The sequence below is a fragment of the Tursiops truncatus genome, chromosome 15 (genome assembly GCF_011762595.2).
Source record: "Tursiops truncatus isolate mTurTru1 chromosome 15, mTurTru1.mat.Y, whole genome shotgun sequence".
NCBI classification, from domain to species: Eukaryota; Metazoa; Chordata; class Mammalia; order Artiodactyla; family Delphinidae; genus Tursiops; species Tursiops truncatus.
Window position 1 is genome coordinate 61008233 of NC_047048.1, and position 25868 is coordinate 61034100.

Consider the following 25868-nt stretch of genomic DNA (forward strand, 5'->3'; position numbering starts at 1 on the left):
AGAAAACCCGTGAGGAGGCTGCTCTAATCTCCCAACCAAGAAATTATGATGGCTTAGAGAAGGAAAGAAACGGTCAGGTCCCAGATACATTCCACAGGTAGAGCTGAAACAGATGAACTACTGATGGGGAGTACAGGAAAGTAAGTATCTAGGATGATTCCTATATTTTCAGTTTGAGCAACTGAGTGGTGCCACTTGCTGAGATGGAGGAGACTTGAAAAGAAGAAAGCTGCAGGGAAGTGGGAAGAATTCATTCTATTTTGGCCACATTAAGTTTAGGATGCAAGAAAGAAAGGAGACAAATGCAAATCTGGAGAGGAAGTGAATGGATGGAAGCAAAAAGCACAAGGAGCAGCGTGACAGAAGACGCAGACACTTCCTACACAGTCCCACGTGAGCAGATAGCGTGGACAGGTGGAGATGTGAGTGAGCTGGTGGAAACAATGATGAGACAATGAGATTTCACCTGATTGTATCGATTTTCTCTATGAAATATGCGGCAAAGACATCAGCTGAGACTAGGATTTAGATAAGTGAGTGAAGATTTAGGGAGAATGAGAGTGGAAAAGTTACTTTACTGGGGAAATACAGTAGGATTAGGATTTCAGCGCCATTCATTTGAGTTTTATGGCATGAATGTGAACTGAGTGCAGTTGGTTTATGTGAAGAGACTGTTATTTGTCCCCCAACAGTTCTCCTGTTCTTCCTCAGTTACTCCTCAGAACTCCCAATTTTTAACTGGGCACATTGTCATTCAGAATGAAGACCACACTTCTCAGCTTCTTCGCAGCCTGGCGTGATATGTTACCATGGTGGAAATAGGATGTGCAACTTCTGCAAACTGTCCTAAAAGGAAGAGGACAAGCCCTTCACCTTTCTTCTTCCTGCTTGCTACTAGCTAGGACATGGCTGCTGGAACAGCCAACCTGAATCATAAGGTAACCTTGAGAATGGAGGCCACACACAGCAGAGCAAAAGACAGAAGGAGCCTAGACCCTTGGTGATCATGGAGTCATCAAAATCACCAGTCCTGGACCTTTTATATCTAGATTTTTATGACAAAGAGAACTCCTACCTTATTTAAGCCACCATATTTTGAGTTTTCAATCCCCATCATCTGACCTAATCTATGTAACAAAGATTAACTGTGTGCTCTTCCCCAACAACGTTCAGCTGCTAGGGTGCGGCTGCAGAGTAAGCAGATAACCACTTTCACCAAGGTTGGAGTTTAGCCAAATAAGCACCATAGAAGAAAGGGAGACAAGAAAATGAAATTTATGAGGAAATGGTTCTAGCACAGCCCGGGGACGCTTAAGTAGAGAAAGATGAGAAAAGTGACAGAAAAATCCAACAGACCTCTGGTTCCACATCTTCTCCTTCATTCTGATCCTTCCACTAAATCTCACTTGTGGGGGTTTATGTCACTTCGCATCAAGAGTCCCAAGTAACGTAAGTATCGGAACAAAAAAAGAGTCCCAAGTATCACCTTTCTATCTTTCTTGACAAATGGAATTTTTCCATTTTACAAAAGAATATCATACTAACATTACAACCCATACCACCAAACTCATCTTGCAAATAACCCTTACCTACAGTAGAAAGAGAACAGGAAGAGGTATGAAAAAGCAACTGAAAATCAAAGAAGCAAACATTCAGAAGACAAAGAAGAAAACAAGACAGTGTCAAAAAGGAAGAATGAACAAGTAGAAGAGCCTATGAGAGACTGTTTCCAGATCAATCACGTTGTTGCCTAGTAGGAATTACTTCATTTAGGAAATCTCTAGGTAATGCTGAAAGTTAAGACAATCCCCAGTCAGGACAAGGCCAGAAAGGAAGGGGATCATCAAGTTCCCAACATGAAAAATCATTGTTTTTGTTAGATGGACAGAACAGAAAAGTTCTGAGCGCTGGTAAAATTTCCAGGCCAATCTACAGAAGTTACATGCCAGGGGAATGAGCCTCCCTCAGCTGCATACCATGAACCATGGCTCCCATGACTCCAGAGGGAGGTGATGAAGAGCAAGGACAGAAAGCAGAGGAGAGGGTAAGGCACTAAGGAACAGGGTGGAGGACATAACACTGAACAACATCAGCAGAAGCATCACCCTCTCGCCACCTCTCTCTTTGCAGATGCTTCAAAGCTCAGTGTTGGAAAAGTGGTCTTACTCCTGCCCACCTCATCAGTACGTGTCCTGCCAGTCTCTGGCTCTGGGGCAAAGTGGACATGAGGAAAAAAAGGAAGATGGCAGTAGCAGACCTGTGGTAGTGTAGGAAGAAAAAGAAGAAGGAAGAAACTCATGAAGGAGGGAAGAAATGAGGAATATCCTCAGTGAAATGGCGAGAGGGAGAAAGGGAAAATCCCACAGCCATTCAACTAGACCTGTTAGTCCAGGGAAGGGATGCAGGAAACTGGAGCACACGTAAGTTAGGGATGCCTGCAGCATCAGAGACCTTGAAGGGCATGCTGATCTCTGACAGAGAGAACTATCAACTCACTTAAAATCACTTACACTTCCTGGCCTCTCTGCAGCAGGAAACTACTTGCCACTATGTATTCCAACCTCACCAAATTCCCAGAAAGAACCCTTTCAGGGCAGGAGAGAAGAAAAACAAAAAGCCTAGTTTGGAGCAGGCTAAAATTCAATTCAAGTGCCCTTCCATTGGTCAGGTTGAGAAGAGATTTTTATTTTAGTAAAGAATTTCTCCAGAAAAAATTTTCATTCCCCCAAATTATCCAATCCAATACCCACTTCACAGTGCAAGTCAACAGTGCAAAAGGATACCTTACCTTCACCAGCACATAGTCCCCAGGCTGGGCTTGGACCCTAAGCCCAGGGTTAGTGACATCCTCCATCGCTACATCAGGAAAGATCACCTTAAGGTTTCCATCATTCCGGCCATACAGGTCAGTGGCAGAGCGTTTACTGAGCTGCAAAAGAACAGAGGAGAGGTTATCAGTCTGTCACAGTCATCAGTTCTTGGTCTGTCTCAGATCCTCAGGGGTCTGACCCATAGAGCATTTCTTTTTTTTTTTTTTTTAAGTATGATACCTCTTTTTTTTTTTTTTTTAATTATTTAGTTATTTATTTTTGGCTGCATTGCGTCTTTGCTGCTACGTGCGGGCTTTCTCTAGTTGCAGCAAGTGGGGGCTACTCTTCGTTGCGGTGGGCTTCTCATTGCGGTGGCTTCTCTTGCTTCAGAGCACGGGCTCTAGGCACACGGGGCTTCAGTAGTTGTGGCTTGCGGGCTCTAGAGTGCAGGCTCAGTAGTTGTGGTGCACGGGCTTAGCTGCTCTGCAGCATGTGGGATCTTCCCGGACCAGAGCTCGAACCCATGTCCCCTGCATTGGCAGGCAGATTCTTAACACTGTGCCACCAGGGAAGTCCCCATAGAGCATTTCTTAACCAAGGAATCACAAGACTAAGTGCTTTACTGCTGCTTCACCAACAAGGGCAGTAAATAGCACACAACAGAAGCTCAATAAAATTTTCTGACAATATAATATATGATTCAATCAACGAGTCTTTGATTACAAAATTACCTTTCGCGGGAATGGACCTCCAACAGGCCTGATGCCAAGGACATAGGGGTGATACACTTGGCAAAAGGACTCTCACTTCACAGAGTCTCATAGTCTCAGACTCTCATAGTCTCAGGAATGTTCTGGGGTTGTCTGGCCTGGGTTACTTGTCCCAGTGAATAGGCAGACTGGAAGCCAGAGTCTCCATCACAACATGCAAAAGACTGGGCCAGGAGAATACTAAAACCAGTATGATGGTATTAATTTCCAGAACATACCCAAGTCTTTCTGCTCCAATCATGATGAAGTGACAAAAACCAAATTTATCCTCAGGCCTTAAATAACCAGGAAACTGGACAAAATATATGAGACATCTATTTTCAGATACTGGACAACAGATTTGCAAAATTATGATCCCCAAGAGAAGGAAAACAAATGGGGTGAGCCCTTCAATCACCCCTGCATTCTACCAGAAGACATGTGCCAGACGAGAGAATGCAAAGCGGGGAGGGAGATCTCAAGGCAGAGCATGGTGGTTCTCTCTGAATTGAGGAAAGTTGGATCAAAGTCCAGGGAGCCTGCAATAGCTGGAAATTGTGGAGCAAGTTCGAGAGAGGAGGGAGCTAAGCAGAAAAAGAGCTGTAGAAATGTGCATAGCGGCCCTCTGAGTCTTTGCTGAATAATAATACGTCCCTGTGTGGAGCAAAAATCCATGATGTCAGACAAAGAAAGTAACCTGGGAACTGCCAGCTGGTTAGCTCCCAGATCTCACAAAGGGCTATGAATCATCTGACCTACCACCAAATAGTCCTCACTGATTCCTTGGGATATGCAGTAACAACTCTAGAAGAGCCATAAGTAGTACTAAGACTAAACTATCCCTAGAATAAAAAAACTTTTCTAGCAAAGATTAAAAACAAGACTTGATGGCCATTCTGACCAGTGTGATGTGTGGAATCTAGAAAAATGGTACAGATGAACCTATCTGCAGGGCAGGAACAGAGAGGCAGACATAGAGAATGGACATGTGGACACAGGGGGGAAGGGGAGGGTGAGATGAACTGGGATATCAGCATTGATATATACACTACCATGTATAAAACAGATAGCTAGTGGGAACCTGCTGTATAGCACAGGGAGCTCAGCTCAGTGCTCTGTGATAACCTAGATGGGTGGGATAGGGGTGGGCGGTAGGAGAGAAGTCCAAGAGGGAGAGGATATATGTATACATATAGCTGATTCACTTCGTTGTACAACAGAAACTAACAAGATTGTAAAGCAACTATACCCCAATTAAAAAAAAAAAAACCTTGAAAGGATCAAACAAAACTACAAACGACAAGTAACAAAACTGCTTATCAGAACAAAGCCCAACACAAAACTCAGACACTCAAAGATAATGTCTGACAACATAATGTCCAACATCCAATCAAAAATCACTAGATATGCCTAGAAGCAGAAAAATGTGACTCATAATCAAGAGAAAAGTCAGTCAATAGGGGCTTCCCTGGTGGCACAGTGGTTGAGAGTCCGCCTGCCGATGCAGGGGACACGGGTTCATCCCCTGGTCCAGGAAGATCCCAAATGCCGCAGCGCGGCTAGGCCTGTAAGCCATGGCCGCTGAGCCTGTGCATCTGGAGCCTGTGCTCCGCAACGGGAGAGGCCACAACAGTGAGAGGCCTACGTACCACAAAAAAAAAAGTCAGTCAATAGAAACAGACCTAGAAATGATAGCAGTGATGGAATTATCACAAAGATATTAAACCAGCTATTATAATTAGGCTCAAATACTAAGTTTCAAAAGAAAACAAGAACACAGAAGAGAAGCCAAAGATATTTTAAAAAAACCAAATGTAAATTACAGAGATGAAAAATATATGATCTAAAATTTTTAATTCAATACATAATAGCAAATGAGACACTGCCAAAGAAAAGAATAATGAACCTGAAGACAGAAAAATAGAAACTATTTAAAATGAAGCACAGATATAAAAAAGAGAAAAAAAACTGAACAGCCTCAGTGTCCTATGACACAATATCAAGTGGTTGGACATATAGGTGACTGGAGAAGGAGAGAAGAAACAGGGGGCAGGCGACGGGTGGCAGGAAGGAGGAGTACAGAAAAAATATCTGAAGAATAGTAAATGAAAATTTTCCAAATTTGATGAAAATTATAAACTCACAAACTAAGTAGCCTCAACATATCCCAAACAAAACACAAAGAAAGCCATGCCAAGACACATCAAATTTCTAAAAAGTGATAAAATGACAACTAACACAACATGTAATACTAAACTAAATCTTTTTCTTATAAATGACAGTTCTGAGCCAAGTGGAGAATTTAAATGGGGGTCTAAGGACTGGATGGTAGTAATCTAACAAGCTTAATTTTCTGATTCTGATGGTTGTACTACAGTTGTACAGGAGAATGCTCCTGTTTGCACAAAATACACACTGCAGTATTTGGGGAATTGGGGGCACCAGGGCAACTTACTCTCAAAAGCTTCAAAGAAAAAAGTACTATACTGCTACTTTTCTACAAGTTTGTGATTGTTTTACAATAATTTTTTTAAAAGAGAGAGTGTTCATGTTCTGTGATTTGAACAAACCAACCATAAAAGAACATTTATAAGACAAAGAGGGAAATTGGAACATCAACTACATATTTGATAATATTAAGAAACTACTGTCAATTATTTCAAATATGATAGTCACATTATGTCTATTTTAAAAAAGAGTCATCTTTTAGAGATATATACTGAAATAATTACTGACAAAATAATATATGTCTTGTACTTGCTTCAAAACAACTCAGTGGGGGCAGTAGAGATGAAACAAGATCAGCCATGATTAACACTGTATTAACAAATTGCTGAGGCTGGTTAATGGGTACGTGGGCATTCACTATCCTCTCTATACCTATTTTTTTTTTTTTTAGATTCTCCATAATTTGAAAAGGTGGGGGGGGGGGTACTTATAGGCTACAGAATGAGACAGATATGGGTCAAATTCTGGCTCTGCCACACTAGCTGTGTGACCTTGGGGAAGTTATTCCTACTTCTCTGAGTCTCCTTTCTTCATCTACAAAAGTGAGGTAATAACAGCACTACCCCCAAGGACTGTGGTGGGACTCAACGTGCTGATGACTGTAAAGTACACAGTTTCTGGCACATAGTAAATGCTCAGTATACAGACGTTATCATCTTCTCTGACACTGAATACAGCAACCCGGTGTTTTAAGCTGGCCATGGGACTTCCCTGGTGGTCCAGTGCTCAAGACTCCACATTTCCACTGCAAGGGGCACAGGTTCGATCCCTGGTTGGGGAACTAAGATCCCACATGCTGCCCAGCGCAGCCAAAATAAATAAATGAACTGGCCATGACTGGAGGAAAGAAAGTCTCCCCTAAGAAAAAGTGAAGGAGGGAGAAGGGGAAGATGTAGGGAGGGAGAGGGGGAAGATGGCAGAAGAGTAAGACGCGGAGATCACCTTCCTCCCCACAGATACATCAGAAATACATCTATACGTGGAACAACAACTACAGAACACCTACTGAACGCTGGCAGAAGACCTCAGACCGCCCAAAAGGCAAGAAACTCCTCACGTACCTGGGTAGAGCAAAAGAAAAAAGAATAAACAGAGACAAAAGAATAGGGACGGGACCTGCACCAGTGAGAGGGAGCCGTGAAGGAGGAAAGGTTTCCACACACTAGAAGCCCCTTAGCGGGCGGAGACTGCAGGTGGCGGAGGGGGGAAGCTTCGGAGCCGCGGAAGAGAGCGCAGCAACAAGGGTGCAGAGGGCAAAACAGAGAGATTTCCGCACAGGGGATCGGTGCCAACCAGCACTCACCAGCCCGAGAGGCTTGTTGGCTCACCCGCCGGGGCGGGCGGGGCTGGGAGCTGAGGCTCGGGGTTCGGTCGGAGCGCAGGGAAAGGACTGGGGTTGGCAGCGTGAACACAGCCTGAAGGGGTTAGTGCACCACGGCTACCCGGGAGGGAGTCCGGGAAAAAGTCTGGACCTGCCGAAGAGGCAAGAGACTTTTTCTTCCCTCTTTGTTTCCTGGTGCGCGAGGAGAGGGGATTAAGAGCGCTGCTTAAAGGAGCTCCAGAGATGAGCGCGAGCCGTGGATAACAGTGCGGACCCCAGAGACGAGCATGAGACGCTAAGGCTGCTGCTGCCGCCACAAAGAAGCCTGTGTGCGAGCACAGGTCACTCTCCACATCTCGCTTCCGGGGAGCCTGTGCAGCCCGCCACTGCCAGGGTCCCGGGATCCAGGGACAACTTCCCCCGGGAGAATGCACGGCGCGCCTCAGGCTGGTGCAACGTCACGCCGGCCTCTGCCGCCGCAGGCTCGCCCCGCACTCCGTACCCCTCCTTCCCCCCCAGCCTGAGTGAGCCAGAGCCCCCGAATCAGCGGCTCCTTTAACCTCGTCTGGTCTGAGCGAAGAACAGACGCCCTCCGGCGACCTACACGCAGAGGCAGGGACAAATCCAAACCTGAACCCCGGGAGCTGTGAGAACAAAGAAGAGAAAGGGAAATCTCTCCCAGCAGCCTCAGGAGCAGCGGATTAAATCTCCACAATCAACTTGATGTACCCTGCATCTGTGGAATACCTGAATAGACAACGAATCATCCCAAATGGAGGAGGTGGACTTTGAGAGCAAGATTTATTATTTTTTCCCCTTTTCCTCTTTTTGTGAGTGTGTATGTGTATGCTTCTGTGTGAGACTTTGTCTGTATAGCTTTGCTTTCACCATTTGTCCTAGGGTTCTATCCATCTGTTTTTGTTTTTACTTTAAAAAAAATTTTTTTCTTAATAATTATTTTTTATCTTAATAACTTTTATTTTACCTTACTTTATTTTATTTTATCTCCCTTCCTTCCTCCTTCCCTCCCTCCCTTCCTCCCTTCCTCCCTCCCTCCCTCCCTTCCTCCCTCCCTCCCTCCCTTCCTTCCTTTCTTTCTTTCTTTCCACTTTTTCTCCCCTTTATTCTGAGCTGTGTGGATGAAAGGCTTTTGGTGCTGCAGCCAGGAGTCAGTGCTGTGCCTCTGAGGTGGGAGAGCCAACTTCAGGACACCGGTCCACAAGAGACCTCCCAGCTCCACGTAATATCAAACGGCAAAAATCTCCCAGAGATCTCCATCTCAACACCAACACCCAGCTTCACTCAACGACCAGCAAGCTACAGTGCTGGACAACCTATGCCAAACAACTAGCAAGACAGGAACACAACCCCACCCATTGCAGAGAGGCTGCCTAAAATCATAATAAGTCCACAGACACCCCAAAACACACCACCAGACGTGGACCTGCCCACCAGAAAGACAAGATCCAGCCTCATCCACCAGAACACAGGCACTAGTCCCCTCCACCAGGAAGCCTACACAACCCACTGAACCTCCTTTAGCCACTGGGGACAGACACCAAAAACAACGGAAACTACGAACCTGCAGCCTGCAAAAAGGAGACCCCAAACACAGTAAGATAAGCAAAATGAGAAGACAGAAAAACACACAGCAGATGAAGGAGCAAGATAAAAACCCACCAGACCTAACAAATGAAGAGGAAATAGGCAGTCTACCTGAAAAAGAATTCAGAATAATGATAGTAAAGATGATCCAAAATCTTGGAAATAGAATAGAGAAAATACAAGAAACATTTAACAATGACCTAGAAGAACTAAAGATGAAACAAGCAATGATGAACAACACAATAAATGAAATTAAAAATACTCAAGAAGGGATCAATAGCAGAATAACTGAGGCAGAAGAACGGATAAGTGACCTGGAAGATAAAATAGTGGAAATAACTACTGCAGAGCAGAATAAAGAAAAAAGAATGAAAAGAACTGAGGACAGTCTCAGAGACCTCTGGGACAACATTAAATGCACCAACATTCGAATTATAGGGGTTCCAGAAGAAGAAGAGAAAAAGAAAGGACTGAGAAAATATTTGAAGAGATTATAGTTGAAAACTTCCCTAGTATCAGAAAGGAAATAGTTAATCAAGTCCAGGAAGCACAGAGAGTCCCATACAGGATAAATCCAAGGAGAAACACGCCAAGACACATATTAATCAAACTGTCAAAAGTTAAATACAAAGAAAACATATTAAAAGCAGCAAGGGAAAAACAACAAATAACACACAAGGGAATCCCCATGAGGTTAACAGCTGATCTTTCAGCAGAAACTCTGCAAGCCAGAAGGGAGTGGCAGGACATATTTAAAGTGATGAAGGAGAAAAACCTACAACAAGATTACTCTACCCACCAAGGATCTCATTCAGATTTGATGGAAAGGTTAAAACCTTTACAGACAAGCAAAAGCTGAGAGAGTTCAGCACCACCACACCAGCTTTACAACAAAGGCTAAAGGATCTTCTCTAGGCAAGAAACACAAGAGAAGGAAAAGACCTATAATAACAAACCCAAAACAATTAAGAAAATGGGAATAGGAACATACATATCGATAACTACCTTAAATGTAAATGGATTAAATGCTCCCACCAAAAGACAGAGACTGGCTGAATGGATACAAAAACAAGACCCATATATATGCTGTCTACAAGAGACCCACTTCAGACCTAGAGACACATACAGACTGAAAGTGAGTGGATGGATAAAGATATTCCATGCAAATGGAAACCAAAAGAAAGCTGGAGTAGCAATTCTCATATCAGACAAAATAGACTTTAAAATAAAGACTATTAGAAGACACAAAGAAGGACACTACATAATGATCAAGGGATCAATCCAAGAAGAAGATATAACAACTGTAAATATTTATGCACCCAACATAGGAGCACCTCAATACATAAGGCAAATACTAACAGCCATAAAACGGGAAATCGACAATAACACATTCATAGTAGGGGACTTTAACACGCCACTTTCACCAATGGACAGATCATCCAAAATGAAAATAGATTAAGGAAACACAAGCTTTAAATGATACATTAAACAATATGGACTTAATTGATATTTATAGGACATTCCATCCAAAAACAACAGAATACACATTTTTCTCAAGTGCTCATGGAACATTCTCCAGGATAGATCATACCTTGGGTCACAAATCAAGCCTTGGTAAATTTAAGAAAATTGAAATTGTATCAAGTATCTTTTCTGACCACACGCTAGATATCAATTACAGGAAAAGATCTGTAAAAAATACAAACACATGGAGGCTAAACAATACACTATTTAATAACAAAGTGATCACTGAAGAAATCAAAGAGGAAATCAAAAAATACCTAGAAACAAATAACAATGGAGACATGACGACCCAAAACCTATAGGATGCAGCAAAAGCAGTTCTAAGAGTAAAGTTTATAGCCATACAATCCTACCTTAAGAAACAGGAAACATCTCGAATAAACAACCTAACCTTGCACCTAAAGCAATTAGAGAAAGAAGAACAAAAAAAACCCAAAGTTAGCAGAAAGAAAGAAATCATAAAGATCAGATCAGAAACAAATAAAAAAGAAGTGAAGGAAAAGATAGCAAAGATCAATAAAACTAAAAGCTGGTTCTTTGAGAAGATAAACAAAATTGATAAACCATTAGCCAGACTCATCAAGAAAAAAAGGGAGAAGACTCAAATCAATAGAATTAGAAATGAAAAAGAAGTAACAACTGACACTGCAGAAATACAAAAGATCATGAGAGGTTACTACAAGCAACTCTATGCCAATAAAATGGACAACCTGGAAGAAATGGACAAATTCTTAGAAATGCACAACCTGCCAAGACTGAATCAGGAAGAAATAGAAAATATGAACAGACCAATCATAAGCATTGAAATTGAAACTGTGATTAAAAATCTTCCAAAAACAAAAGCCCAGGACCAGACGGCTTCACAGATGAATTCTATCAAACATTTAGAGAAGAGCTAACACCTATCCTTCGCAAACTCTTCCAAAATATAGCAGAGGGAGGAACACTCCCAAACTCATTCTACGAGGCCACCATCACCCTGACACCAAAACCAGACAAGGATGTCACAAAGAAAGAAAACCACAGGCCAATATCACTGATGAACATAGATGCAAAAATCCTCTCAACAAAATACTAGCAAACAGAATGCAACAACACATTAAAAGGATCATACACCATGATCAAGTGGGGTTTATTCCAGGAATGCAAGGATTCTTCAATATACGCACATCAATCAATGTGATACACCATATTAACAAACTGAAGGAGAAAAACCATATGGTCATCTCAATAGATGCAGAGAAAGCTTTCAACAAAATTCAACACCTATTTATGATAAAAACCCTGCAGAAAGCAGGCATAGAGGGAACTTTCCTCAACGTAATAAAGGCCATATATGACAAACCCACAGCCAACATCATCCTCAATGGTGAAAAACTGAAAGCATTTCCACTAAGATCAGGAACAAGGCAAGGTTGCCCACTCTCACCACTATTATTCAACACAGCTTTGGAAGTTTTAGCCACAGCAATCAGAGAAGAAAAGGAAATAAAAGGAATCCAAATCAGAAAAGAAGAAGTAAAGCTGTCACTGTTTGCAGATGACATGATACTATACATAGAGAATCCTAAAGACGCTACCAGAAAACTACTAGAGCTAATCAATGAATTTGATAGAGTAGCAGGATACAAAATTAATGCACAGAAATCTCTGGCATTCCTATACACTAATGATAAAAATGTGAAAGTGAAATCAAGAAAACACTCCCATTTACCATTGCAACAAAAAGAATAAAATATCTAGGAATAAACCTACCTAAGGAGACAAAAGACCTGTATGCAGAAAATTATAAGACACTGATGAAAGAAATTAAAGATGATACAAATAGATGGAGAGATATACCATGTTCTTGGATTGGAAGAATCAACATTGTGAAAATGACTCTACTACCTAAAGCAATCTACAGATTCAATGCAATCCCTATTCAAACTACCACTGGCATTTTTCACAGAACTAGAACAAAAAATTTCACAATTTGTATGGAAACACAAAAGACCCCGAATAGCCAAAGCAATCTTGAGAACGAAAAACGGAGCTGTAGGAATCAGGCTCCCTGACTTCAGACTATGCTACAAAGCTACAGTAATCAAGACAGTATGGTACTAGCACAAAAAACAGAAATATAGATCAATGGAACAGGATAGAAAGCCCAGAGATAAACCCACACACATATGGTCATCTTATCTTTGATAAAGGAGGCAGGAATGTACAGTGGAGAAAGGAGAGCCTCTTCAATAAGTGGTGCTGGGAAAACTGGACAGGTACATGTAAAAGTATAAGATTAGATCACTCCCTAACACCATACACAAAAATAAGCTCAAAATGGATTAAAGACCTAAATGTAAGGCCAGAAACTATCAAACTCTTAGAGGAAAACATAGGCAGAACACTCTATGACATAAATCACAGCAAGATCCTTTCTGACCCACCTCCTAGAGAAATGGAAATAAAAATAAACAAATGGGACCTAATGAAACTTCAAAGCTTTTGCACAGCAAAGGAAACCATAAACAAGACCAAAATACAACCCTCAGAATGGGAGAAAATATTTGCAAATGAAGCAACTGACAAAGGATTGATCTCCAAAATTTATAAGCAGCTCATGCAGCTCAATAACAAAAAAACAAACAACCCAATCCAAAAATGGGCAGAAGACCTAAATAGCCATTTCTCCAAAGAAGATATACAGACTGCCAACAAACACATGAAAGAATGCTCAATATCATTAATCATTAGAGAAATGCAAATCAAAACTACAATGAGATATCATCTTACACCCATCAGAATGGCCATCATCAAAAAATCTAGAAACAATAAATGCTGGAGAGGGTGTGGAGAAAACGGAACACTCTTGCACTGCTGGTGGGAATGTGAATTGGTACAACCACTATGGAGAACAGTATGGAGGTTCCTTAAAAAACTACAAATAGAACTACCATATGACCCAGCAATGCCACTACTGGGCATATACCCTGAGAAAACCATAATTCAAAAAGGGTCATGTACCAAAATGTTCATTGCAGCTCTATTTACAATAGCCAGGAGATGGAAACAACCTAAGTGTCCACCATCAGATGAATGGATAAAGAAGATGTGGCACATATATACAATGGAATATTACTCGGCCATAGAAAGAAACGAAATTGAGCTATTTGTAATGAGGTGGATGGACCTACAGTCTGTCATACAGAGTGAAGTAAGTCAGAAAGAGAAAGACAAATACCGCATGTTAACACATATATATGGAATTTAAGAAAGGAAAAAAAAAAAGTCATGAAGAACCTAGGGGTAAGACAGGAATAAAGACACAGAACTACTAGAGAATGGACTTGAGGATATGGGGAGGGGGAAGGGTAAGCTGTGACAAAGTGAGAGAGTCACATGGACATATATACACTACCAAATGTAAAATAGATAGCTAGTGGGAAGCAGCTGCATAGCACAGGGAGATCAGCTCGGTGCTTTGTGACCACCTAGAAGGGTGGGATAAGGAGGGTGGGAGGGAGGGAGACGCAAGAGGGAAGAGAGATGGGAACATATGTATATGTATAACTGATTCACTTTGTTATAAAGCAGAAACTAACACACCATTGTAAAGCAATTATACTCCAATAAAGATGTAAAAAGAAAAAAAAAGTGAAGATTCCAATGCTGGCCTTGAAAAATTCATTTATTCTCTAGCCCCAGGTGAGTACTGGCTTATGCTGGATATGTTTTTTTTTTAAAAAAAAAAAAAAACAAAGCCTTGTTTTGGTTCATTTAATTACCATGGGCCCTCTGTGGGGTTGATGAAGTGTTGGACAAAAATTAGTAACCTTTGAGTACTTATTCATTCAATCAAAAGACAGGTACACTATTCTGACCAGACCCTGTGTGAGGAGAGCTGGGCATATAATGACCTAATTCCTACTGGATAAAATGTGGATTACTAATAGACATGTTCATGTACAGGTCTCCAGAATCACAGTGACACCCTAAATAACAAAGCATTTATCGAGGCAAACACTTTTGAGGTATTTCACCAGCTCAGCATCACCAACCATCAGCAGCTACTAGACCAGACCACAGGAAGATTCCTAACCCAAGCTGAGGTGATCAGACTCCCTCTCCTGGAAATCTGAATTGGAGCTAAAAGACACAACTTTGGTCTGTGAAAAACTGGAACTACACCATGAAACACAGGAACTATAGGGCTGCTGTACTCTACCACACAGATGAAGAATCAGGAAAAGCTGGTCTGAGGAGGAGAGAAGAAAGTCTGAGCCTCAAGGGCTTCCCAGACTGGGTACAGTCCCTTCCAGACACCTGGCAGTATTCTTGCCTTTGGGCTCCACAAAACACTCCTGAAGTCTTATACAACACAGAATTATTTTTGGCTTAGACTGAATGGCTTGAACAAGTTTCCCCTCTGTTACTCACTACCAGAGAGTCCTAACAAACACAAATACCAAGCAATTGCTGATTTTGACACTGCCATATCCTAAGGCATGGAGCAGGACTCTCCTTTCTCAAACCTGGACTTGTGAGGAGTCACAGAAAGAGCCCTATCTCTCTCTTTCCTCTCCTCTTCAATAGCCGAAGAATGCAGCTTCACAGAAGGTTAGGTTCCCTAACTCACCCCTTATCCCATCTGTTTAGTGCTCTAAATGATGACCAGGTTCCCAAGCTTGACCACAGAAGACTACAGAACTCCAAACTTCCAAAACGCAGTACATTTCTAAGAAAGTGTGATTTTTAAAAGGACTGAAAACAAACAATAAAATTGTTTCTAAAAATACACATATAATAGTGTTTCCAAAAAGGTGGAGCAGAAATACTTTTCACTAATCCTTGCACTAAATACAAAAATATCCTTCAGGAATGAAGAAGAAATCAAAACACTCTAAGATGAAGGAAAACAAAGAGAATGTGCTGCCAGAGTGTCTAAAGGGAGTTCTCTAAGCAAAAAGTAAACAAAAAAGAAGGAACCCTGGAACAACAGGAAGAAAGAAAAACAGACATGATAACTTGCAAAGAAAATCCCAAGCAACCTACCCAAAAAACTCCTAGAACTATTTAGTTCAGCAAGATCAGAGGATACAAGATAGAAATACAAAAACCAATTATTTCTACATACTAACAGTGAACATATGGACACCCAAAATAAAAATATAGTTGCAATTACAATAGCTAAAAAAAAGAAAAAAATGGGTGTAAATCTAAGAAAACATGTACAGGATCTATATGCTAAAAACTGCTAAAAGAAATCAAAGATCTAAATAAAGGGAGATATACTGTGCTCTAAAAAACAAAACGAAATATATATATACACATACATACATACATACATACACACATAGCCTCACCCCCTCCACCAGCACCAGCTGGGTACAACCCACAAAGGTCTTGTTGGCTTTTGTTGCTTCTTCTCGGAAGACAGTGATAAGTTCCTCCAAACGCCTTAATTTTACCTCTTCTGGGATATCATCCTTCAGCCTGTGATATGCCCGTGTCTTCTATTAAAAAAAAAAAAAAAGAGAGATGGAGGTCACCACGGACTTGTAGAATCCGTTCTTCAAACACGGAGGCAGACATGCTCATCCAATTTGCAATTTACAGACACATGTATAGGAACACAAGCCACACCACAAGGGTTCTCTAACTCTTGGGCCTTCTAAGAGAAAAAGGTAACTATACAGTGGAGCCACGTTTTTACAAGGGTTAAATTCTAAATTTAGCACATGGAAATCATAGACTCAAAATTGTTCTTGATATTTTTATAGGATACAGACACTAAATAATTCATATACCAGGTTACTCAGCAGCAGTGTTTATAAAGACACAAGATGCAAAGCATAGTAAATGTTTATCAATAGGGAACCAGTAGGGTCTTCCCTGGTGGTGCAGTGAGTAAGACTCTGTGCTCCCAATTCAGGGGGCCCAGGTTCAATCCCTGGTCAGGGAACTAGATCCCACATGCATGCCGCAACTAAGAGTCTGCATGGTGCAACTAAGAAGTCTGCATGCTGCAACTAAAAGATCCCACATGCCACAACTGAAGATCCCAGGTGCCGCAACTAAGACCCGGTGCAGCCAAATAAATAAATAAATTTTTTTAAATTTATTTTAAAAAATAGGTAACCAGTAAAACAAATAATGGTTTATCTACACAATGGAATATTACCCAGTTGTGACAAAGAATGAGATAGCTATGTATACAGATATGATTGCTCTCCAAAATATACTCTGAACAGAAATAAGCAAGGCACAGATCAACATGTATAATAACTTTGATGTAGAAAGTATACAAATAAATATATTTATAAATACATGAAATGTCTCTGGAAGGTTAAAGAAGTAGTTGCTAAAAGCAGTTGCCTTCAGGGAAGGAACTGAAAAACTAGGCAACCCAGGAAGAAAAAACAACTGCTTTGCACTGCATACTATTTTGACCTTTTGAATTTTATACCACACTCAGGTTTTACCCAGTCAAAAAAAAAAAAGAAAAGAAAATGTATCCTTGAAAACCTTTTAAATCATCCAAAATCATAGTGTACATACATGTTTATATATATAAACACACACACTTTATATATATCTTTAGGTACGCAGCTCATAATGGAGTTGGAGAACCACTGAGCTAGACAAAAGTGGAAAGTCTATACACCAAAGTCTAGACATTCAAACCAATCTGCCTTTAAGAGAACTACCACATCCAGAGGGAAATGAAGAATGGGTAGAGAATTCTAAAACAGAATTCTCTTACAGGATTTACTCTATTCTGTCTTATTAACAACTAACCTCTACTGTGCACTTAACTATTATAAAACACTATTTTAAGTGCTTTATATATATTATCTTAAATCTCAAAATAACCTGATGAGGTTGGTATTTATGTTATCCCTTTTCACAGATGAAGAAAGCAAAAACTTTTCCCAAGGTCACACATTATTAAATGGGAAAGGCACAACGTGAGTGCTTGTTCTCATCCACTATGCTACTTGATTAAGCCTCTAGGACCTTAACCCTAATCTAGGAATTAGACTCCAAGTAAACACTCATATTCAATGCCCATAGGATATGCTTCCACCTCACACTGAAAACTCACTTCCCAACTCTAGCATTAAAAAGAATTTCTCGGGCTTCCCAGTGGTTGAGAGTCCGCCTGCCGATGCAGGGGACACGGGTTCGTGCCCCGGTCTGGGAAGATCCCACATGCCGCGGAGCGGCTGGGCCCATGAGCCATGGCCACTGAGCCTGCGCGTCCGGAGCCTGTGCTCCGCAACGGGAGAGGCCACAACAGTGAGAGGTCCGCGTACCGAGAAAGAAAAAAAAAAAAGGCTGAGGATGGCTAGGAGGGCAACAAGGAGCCTCTGTAAAACAAATCACATCTGTTGGCCAAAAAAGAAGTTCTGCATATTAATAAAAGATTTTCGGTTTCTTTTAAAGAGAACAGTGCCCCTCCCTCCACTTTCAAATTCTGAACAACCTAAACATAATTTTAAATATTCTAATGAAGAGGAATACTAGCACAATTGTTTTTCATCTCAAGTTGCTGAACTGTATAAAAGGGTAGACAGGTTTATTAGAAAAAATAAAGAAATGAATGGTAAGATCCTTGTGGTTTCTCAAGGACAGCCTCGCTGCCACTTTCTTTTCTTCCCAGCTGTCCACAATCGACCAGAAACTGGTCGGGAATTATGTCAGTCTCAGCATAGAAGTAGCTCCTCCCCCAGCCCAGGGCTCACCTGTCTCATGCTATAGGCAAAGAGGAAGCCCATGTTGTACTGAACTTCCTGAAGCAAAGACACTGTCTGGAGGTGATCTTCCTCCGTCTCACCACAAAAGCCAGCAATGAAATCGCTGCTGAGGCTCACACCTGTGACACACAACAAAAGACAGCATGTCACTGCTGCTTACCTTCAAGAGAAGCCTTTGGTACCTGTGGATTACGGAGGGAAGGATAGAGACTGTAAGGCCTTCCCTGGAGCTAGCCAACCCGTGTGCAAGTAAAACGGAACAGTTATTATAGAGCAAGGAGGTAAAGGCCTGCTCATCAACAAGGTTCCCATGCCAGAGCCTGGCTTCTCAGTCTACATTCCCCTCAGTGCTAGAAAAGATATTTTTCACTACAAATATTGGATTTAGGGACACAGTAGGAGTCCGTATTTTCAAATTTGTCCTGCTTTAACTTTTTTTTAATTTAATTTTTATCTTATATTGGGGTATATTTGATTTACAATGTTGTGTCAGTTTCAGGTGCACAGCAAAGTGATTCAGTTTTACACATACATATATCCATTCTTTTTCAGATTCTTTTCCCATATATTTAGGTTATTACAGAATATTGAGTAGAGTTCCCTGTGCTATACAGTAGGTCCTTGTTGATTATCTATTTTATGAATTCCACTTATAATTGACATCATATGTTATTTGTCTTTGTCTGACTTACTGCACTTAGTATGATAAACTCTTGGTCCATCCACAGTGCTGCAAATGGCATTATTTCATTCTTTTTTATGGCTGAGTAATATTCCATTGTATATACGTACCACACCTTCTTTATCCATTCCTGTCGATGGACATTTAGGTTCCTTCCATGTCTTGGATACTGTAAATAATGCTGCAATGAACACTGGGGTGCATGCATCTTTTCGAATTATGGTTTTCTTGGGATATATGCCCAGGAGTAAGATTACTGGATCATATGGAAGCTCTATATATAGTTTTTTAAGGAACATCCAAACTGGTTGTACCAATATGGAGGTTGTCTCCGTAGTGGTTGTCTCCATATGGCTGTCTCCACAGTAGCTGTACCAATTTACATTATCATCAACAGTGTAGGAGGGCTCCCTTTTCTCCACACTCTCTCCAGCATTTATTGTCGGAAGATTTTTTGATGATGGCCATTCTGACCAGTGTAAGGTGATACCTTATTGTAGTTTTGATTTGCATTTCTCTGACAATTAGCAATGTTGAGCAGCTTTTCATGTGCTCTTTGGCCATCTGTATGTCTTCTATGGAGAAATGTCTATTTAAGTCTTCTGCCCATTTTTGGATTGGGCTGTTTGTTTTTTGATACTAAGCTGCATGAGCTGTTTGTCTATCTTGGAGATTAATCCCTTGTCGGTTGCTTCGTTTGCAAATATTTTCTCCCATTCTGTGGCTTGTCTTTTCGTTTACGGTTTCCTTTGCTGTACAAAAGCTTTTTAAGTTGAATTAGCTCCCATTTGTTTATTTTTATCTTCATTACTTTAGGAAGTGGATCCAAAAAAAGATATTGCTGCAGGAATTCCCTGGTGGTCCAGTGGTTAGGACTTGGCGCTTTCACTGCCATAGCCTGGGTTCAATCCTTGGTTGGGGAACTAAGATCTCTCAAGCCATGTGGCATGGCCAAAAAAAAGATACTGCTGCCATGTATGTCAAAGAGTGCCCTGCCTATGTTTTCCTCTAAAAGTTTTATAGTATCCAGTCTTACATTTGGGTCTTTAATTCATTTTGAGTTTATTTTTGTGTATGGTGTTAGAGAATGTTCTAATTTCATTATTTTACATGTAGCTGTCCAGTTTTCCCAGCACCACTTACTGAAGAAACTGTCTTTTCTCCACTGTATATTCTTACCTCCTTTGTCATAGATTAATTGACCATAGATGTGTGCATTTATTTCTGGGCTTTCTATCCTGTTCCAATGATCTATATTTCTGTTTCTGTGCCAGTACCATACTGTTTTGATGACTGTAAGTTTGTAGTATAGTCTGAAGTCAGGGAGCTTGATTCCTCCAGCTCCATTTTTCTTTCTCAGGATTGCTTTGGCTATTCGGCATCTTTTATGTTTCCATATAAATTTTAAAATTGCTTGTTCTAGTTCAGAGAAAAACGCCATTGGTAATTTGATAGGGATTGCACTGAATCTGTAGATTGCCTTGGGTAGTATAATCATTTTGACAATATTGATTCTTCCAATCCAAGAACGCGGTATATCTTTCCATCTGTTTGTGTCATCTTCAATTTCTTTGATCTTATAGTTTCTTAACTTTCATCTTATAGTGTTTTATAGTTTTCAGAGTACAGGTCTTTTGCCCCTTAGGTAGGTTTATTTCTAGGTATTTTATTCTTTTTGATGCAATGGTAAATGGGATTGTTTAATTTCTCTTTCTGATCTTTTGTTGCTAGTGTATAGAAATGCAACAGATTTCTGTACATTAATTTTGTACCCAGCAACTTTACCACATTCATTGATGAGCTCTAGTAGTTTTCTGGTAGCATCTTTAGGATTTTCTGTGTATAGCATCATGTCATCTGCAAACAGTGACAGTTTTACTTCTTCTTTTCCGATCTGGATTCCTTTTATCTCTTTTTCTTCTCTGATTGCCATGGCTAGGACTTCCAAAACTATGCTGAATAAAAGTGTCTTGTTCCTTGGGGTTCCCTGGTGGCGCAGTGGCTGAGAGTCCGCCTGCCGATGCAGGGGACACAGGTTCATGCCCCGGTCTGGGAAGATCCCACATGCCGCCGAGCGGCTGGACCCATGATCCATGGCCGCTGAGCCTGTGCGTCCGGAGCCTGTGCTCCACAACAGAAGAGGCCACAACAGTGAGAGGCTCGCGTACCACAAAAAAAAAAAAAAAAAAAAAAAAAGTGTCTTGTTCCTGATCTTAGAGGAAATGCTTTCAGCTTTTCACCCTTAAGTATGATGTTAGCTGTGGGTTTGTCATATATAGCCTTTATTATGTTGTTAGGTTCCCTCTATGCCCACTTTCTGGAGAGCTTTTATCACAAATGGGTGTAGAATTTTGTCAAAAGCTTTTTCTGCATCTACTGAAATGATCACATGGTTTGTACTCTTCAGTTTCTTTTTTTTTTTTGCGGTACGCGGGCCTCTCACTGTTGTGGCCTCTCCCGTTGCGGAGCACAGGCTCCAGACGCGCAGGCTCAGTGGCCATGGCTCACAAGGCCAGCCGCTCCGCGGCATGTGGGATCTTCCCAGACCGGGGCACGAACCCGTGTCCCCTGCATCGGCAGGCGGACTCTCAACCACTGCGCCACCAGGGAAGCCCCTACTCTTCAGTTTCTTAATGTGGTATATCACACTGATTTGTGGATATTGAAAAAAATCCTTACATCCCTGCGATAAATCCCACTTGATCATGGTATATGAGCCTTTCAATGTACTGTTGGATTCAGTTTGCTAGTATTTTGTTGAGGATTTTTGCGTCTATGTTCATCAGTGATATTGGCGTGTAATTTTCTTTTTGTGGTATCTTTGATTTTGGAATCAGGGTGATGGTGGCCTCACAAAATGAGTTTGGGAGTGTTCCTTCCTCTGCAATTTTTTGGAATAGTTTCAGAAGGATAAAAAGGATAAGTGTTAACTCTTCTCTAAATGTTTGACAGAATTTGCCTGTGAAGCCAGCTGGTCCTGGATTTTTGTTTGTTGGAAGTTTGGGGGGTGGGTTTGTCTGTCTGTCTATCTATCTATCTATCTATTTATTTATTGCTGCGTTGGGTCTTCGTTGTTGTGTGCAGGCTTTCTCCAGTTGTGGCAAGCAGGGGCTACTCTTCGTTGCAATGTGCAGGCTTCTCATTGCAGTGCCCTCTCCCGTTGTGGAGCATAGGCTCTAGGCACAAGGGCTTCAGCAGTTGTGGCACATGGGCTCAGCAGCTGCGGCCCACAGGCTCTAGAGCACAGGCTCAGTAGATGTGGCACACGGGCTTAGTTGCTCCAGGGCATGTGGGATCTTCCCGGACCAGGGCTCAAAGCTCCATCCCCTGCTTTGGCATGTGGATTCTTAACCACTGTGCCACCAGGGAAGTCCCTTGTTGGAAGTTTTTTAATCACAGTTCAATTTCAGTACTTGCAATTGGTCTGTTCATATTTTACTTCTTCCTGGTTCAGACTTGGAAGATTTTACCTTTCTAAGAACTCATCCAGGGCTTCCCTGGTGGCGCAGTGGTTGAGAGTCCGCCTGCCAATGCAGGGGACACGGGTTCGTGCCCCGATCCGGGAAGATCCCACATGCCGCGGAACGGCTGGGCCCGTGAACCATGGCCGCTGAGCCTGCGTGTCCGGAGCCTGTGCTCCGCAACGGGAGAGGCCACAACAGTGAGAGGCCCGCGTACCGAAAAAAAAAAAAAAAAAAAAAAAAAAATACATACAGAACTCATCCATTTCTTCTAGGTTGTCCATTTTATTGCCATATAGTTGCTTGTAGTAGTCTCTTATGATCCTTTGTATTTCTGTGGTATCAGCTGTAACTTCTTCATTTTCATTTCTTTTTTTTTGGCTGTGCCACATGGCATATGGAATCTTAGGGATCTTAGTTCCCCAACCAGGAACAAACCCTTGCTCCCTGCAGTGGAATCAAGGAGTCCTAACCACCGGATTGCCAGGGAATTCCCTCATTTCTGATTTTATTTATTTGAGCCCTTTCCCTTATATTCTTATATATAAGCCAAAGGTTTATCAATTTTGTTTATCTTTTCAAAGAACCAGGTTTAGTTTATCTTTTCTGTTGTTTTCTTCATCTCTATTTCATTTATTTCTGCTCTGATCTTTAAGATTTCTTTCCTTCTACTAACTATGGGTTTTGTTTTTGTTCTCCTTTCTCTAGTTGCTTCTGATGTAAGGTTAGGTGGTTTGAGGTTTTTCTTGTCTCCTAAGGTAAGATTATATTGCTATAAACTTCCCTCTTAGGGACTTCCCTGGTGCCGCAGTGGTTAGGACTCTGCGCTCCCAATGCTGGGGGCCCGGGTTCGACCCCTGGTCAGGGAACTAGATCCCACACACATGCCACAACTAAGAGTTCACATGCCACAACTAAGGAGCCCACGTGCTCCAACTAAGGAGCCAGTGAACCGCAACTAAGGAGCCCACCTGCCGCAACTAAGCCCCGGCACAACCAAATAAAAATAAATAAATAATTTTAAATAAATAAATAAATAAACTTCCCTCTTAGAACTGCTTTTGCTGTGTCCCAAAAGTTTTAGATCGTCATGTTTTCATTTTCATTTGTATCTAGGAATTTTTTGATTTCCTCTTTGATTTCTTCAGCAATCCATTTTTTAGCCTCCATGTGTTTGTGTTTAAATTTACAGTTTTTTTCTTGTAGTTGATTTCTAATCTCACAATGTCGTGGCTAGAAAAGATGCTTGCTATGACTTCAGTTTTCTTAAATTTCCCATGGTTTGCATGACCCAGCATGGGATCTATCATGAAGAATGTTTCAGTACCTCATCCAAACATATACTTTTGAAGTTAAACACAATGTTCCGACACACTTTAATTTATTTAAGTATCCCAACAATCCAATAAGGTGAGTACTATTAACTCCATGTTACAGATGAGAAAACTGCAGCCCAGAGAACCTCCACACTATCCTGTCCCATCCAAATGAAAGTATTGGTACAGAACACAAGTTACAATAATTAGAAATTTGTAAAACAATGTAGACATTGTCAACAAATCTAAACTAAAAGACTTACAGAGTAATTTTATTCGGAGGAAGGGAAAAGAGAAAGGGGAGTAAGGGTTATGATAACAAGAAAGGAAATTACCTCTAAGTACACATTTTTAAAAATATCAATTGCTCCCAAATCAGAACTAATTTAGACTATAACTTTGCCAGCTAACGAGCAGGAACGAGGTTTCTCTCATGTGTTCAGAAACACAAAGACTATAGAAAAGGAATCCCTTTAGTACCTGAGGCCACAAGCTAATCCACACCTCTGAGTATATCTAGCAAGACCAAGATATTAAAAAATCGGAAAGAAGAGAAAGAGAGAAAGGAAGAGGAGCAAAAGAAGTGAGAAAGGTGACACAATGTACTACCACAGGTGTTGCCTGTATCTGACCAAGAAGACTGGGGTCACTGGTAGAGTAATGTGCTCAGCAAAATATGTTTCTTAAATGTACCTGGGATAGACTCTCTGATATGATGAATTAATTCCACATAAGCTTCTCTTGAATATCTGCAATAAAGAACAAAAAGAAAACGCTTAGATGAACCAATCTTCTTTAAATGAATGCTATAAGAAGATAGCACTATGAACTAATCACATGTAATTACTTCTCATTCACATAGGACAGTACAAGAGTAAGTATCCAGAAGAGTCCTTTTGATCCAAATCCTGTACTATAACCTAATCCAAAGCCTATAAAATTTTAATTCAAGAACATAAATTACTCTAAATAGATGTTTTTATTTAACTAAGAAATGAAGACAAATTAACATTTAATATCTCTAAAACTCTTTGCCAATGTGGAATACAAGGAAATTACTAGTTCCATACAGCTTGCCATTTGTCACATGATCCTTTCAGTCTTATCTTTGCTATACTTACTATTCCCAAAGTGAGTGAATACATGGAGCTATATTTAAATTCTAAGACCTAAAAACCTTTAATGTTAAAAGCTAAAGGATTAAAATCTCAGTGTGCCACACAGTAGGTGCTTAATAAAACACATGCTAAACAAATGAAATGAGTGATCTAGTCCTCAGTCTATACTTATAGAATGAACAGAAGCAAGTTATAATGTCCATGGGTTTACTCATGTAATAAATATTTAGTGAGCAGCTACTGTGTGCCACACACTACACTAGGTTCTTAGACACTGCTTGGTCCTTAAGGAAACATGGAAAGGTATGGGATGCCCCCCCCGCAAGCAAGTCTGACCCCCTCCGCATGGCCTCCAATACACGGCTGCTTCCACTCTGGGCTGGTAGGTGGATCTGTTTACAGATATTGTCCCTCTCATGAATCAGCTGCAGAACCTGATCAAATAGAACACATTAAAGGTCATCAAAGTCACACCAAAGAATCTTGCGGAAAGGAATACCACCCCCCACTGTTTCTCCACCAAGGTTAATTTTTGAGAATTAAGAGGCTGACTAAACCAAACACATAAATTACCGAAAATCTTTACTTTTGCTCAACCCACGTTCTGTCTGTCCCAGACATTTCACCTGATAGCACCTCTGCTTTCAAAGAGTGAAGAAAGTAAGCAGTGGTCAGATTCAAGCCATGGGGCTATACAGGGGTAGTGCCAACAGAGGCCAGAAAGGAAAAACAGCATTTGTTTCATCCAGCTTACAAACTAATTAGCCACTTTAAAAGATATCATCAAGAAACTAAAACTAGGGCTTCCCTGGTGGCGCAGTGGTTGAGAGTCCACCTGCCGATGCAGGGGACACGGGTTCGTGCCCCAGTCCGGGAAGATCCCACATGCCACGGAGCAGCTGGGCCCATGAGCCATGGCCACTGAGCCTGCGCATCTGGAGCCTGTGCTCCGCAACGGGAGAGGCCACGACAGTGAGAGGCCCGCGCACCGCAAAAAAAAAACAAACCAAAAAAACACACTAAAACTAGGAGGAA

The 25868-nt window shown here is 41.2% G+C and overlaps 1 protein-coding gene across 7 annotated transcripts in view; it reads right to left on the reverse strand.

Moving 5' to 3' along the window:
* The window catches only part of CDK5RAP1 (CDK5RAP1 mitochondrial tRNA methylthiotransferase), a 72028-nt gene that overhangs the window by 25857 nt on the left and 20303 nt on the right, over positions 1-25868 (reverse strand). For 6 of the 7 annotated variants that reach the window (XR_004521993.2, XR_004521992.2, XM_033839214.2 and 3 more), the window contains 5 exons: positions 25170-25267; positions 24409-24464; positions 18245-18375; positions 15863-16012; positions 2789-2929 (listed from right to left, as the gene is read on the reverse strand). Coding sequence is in view for 5 of the 7 variants with exons in the window: in XM_033839214.2 (XP_033695105.1) it covers positions 2789-2929; positions 15863-16012; positions 18245-18375; positions 24409-24464; positions 25170-25267 (576 nt within the window). In the remaining 2 variants the exon portion in view is untranslated. The remainder of the gene's footprint in view (positions 1-2788; positions 2930-15862; positions 16013-18244; positions 18376-24408; positions 24465-25169; positions 25268-25868) is intronic. The other variant, XM_033839217.2, reaches the window with a different exon arrangement.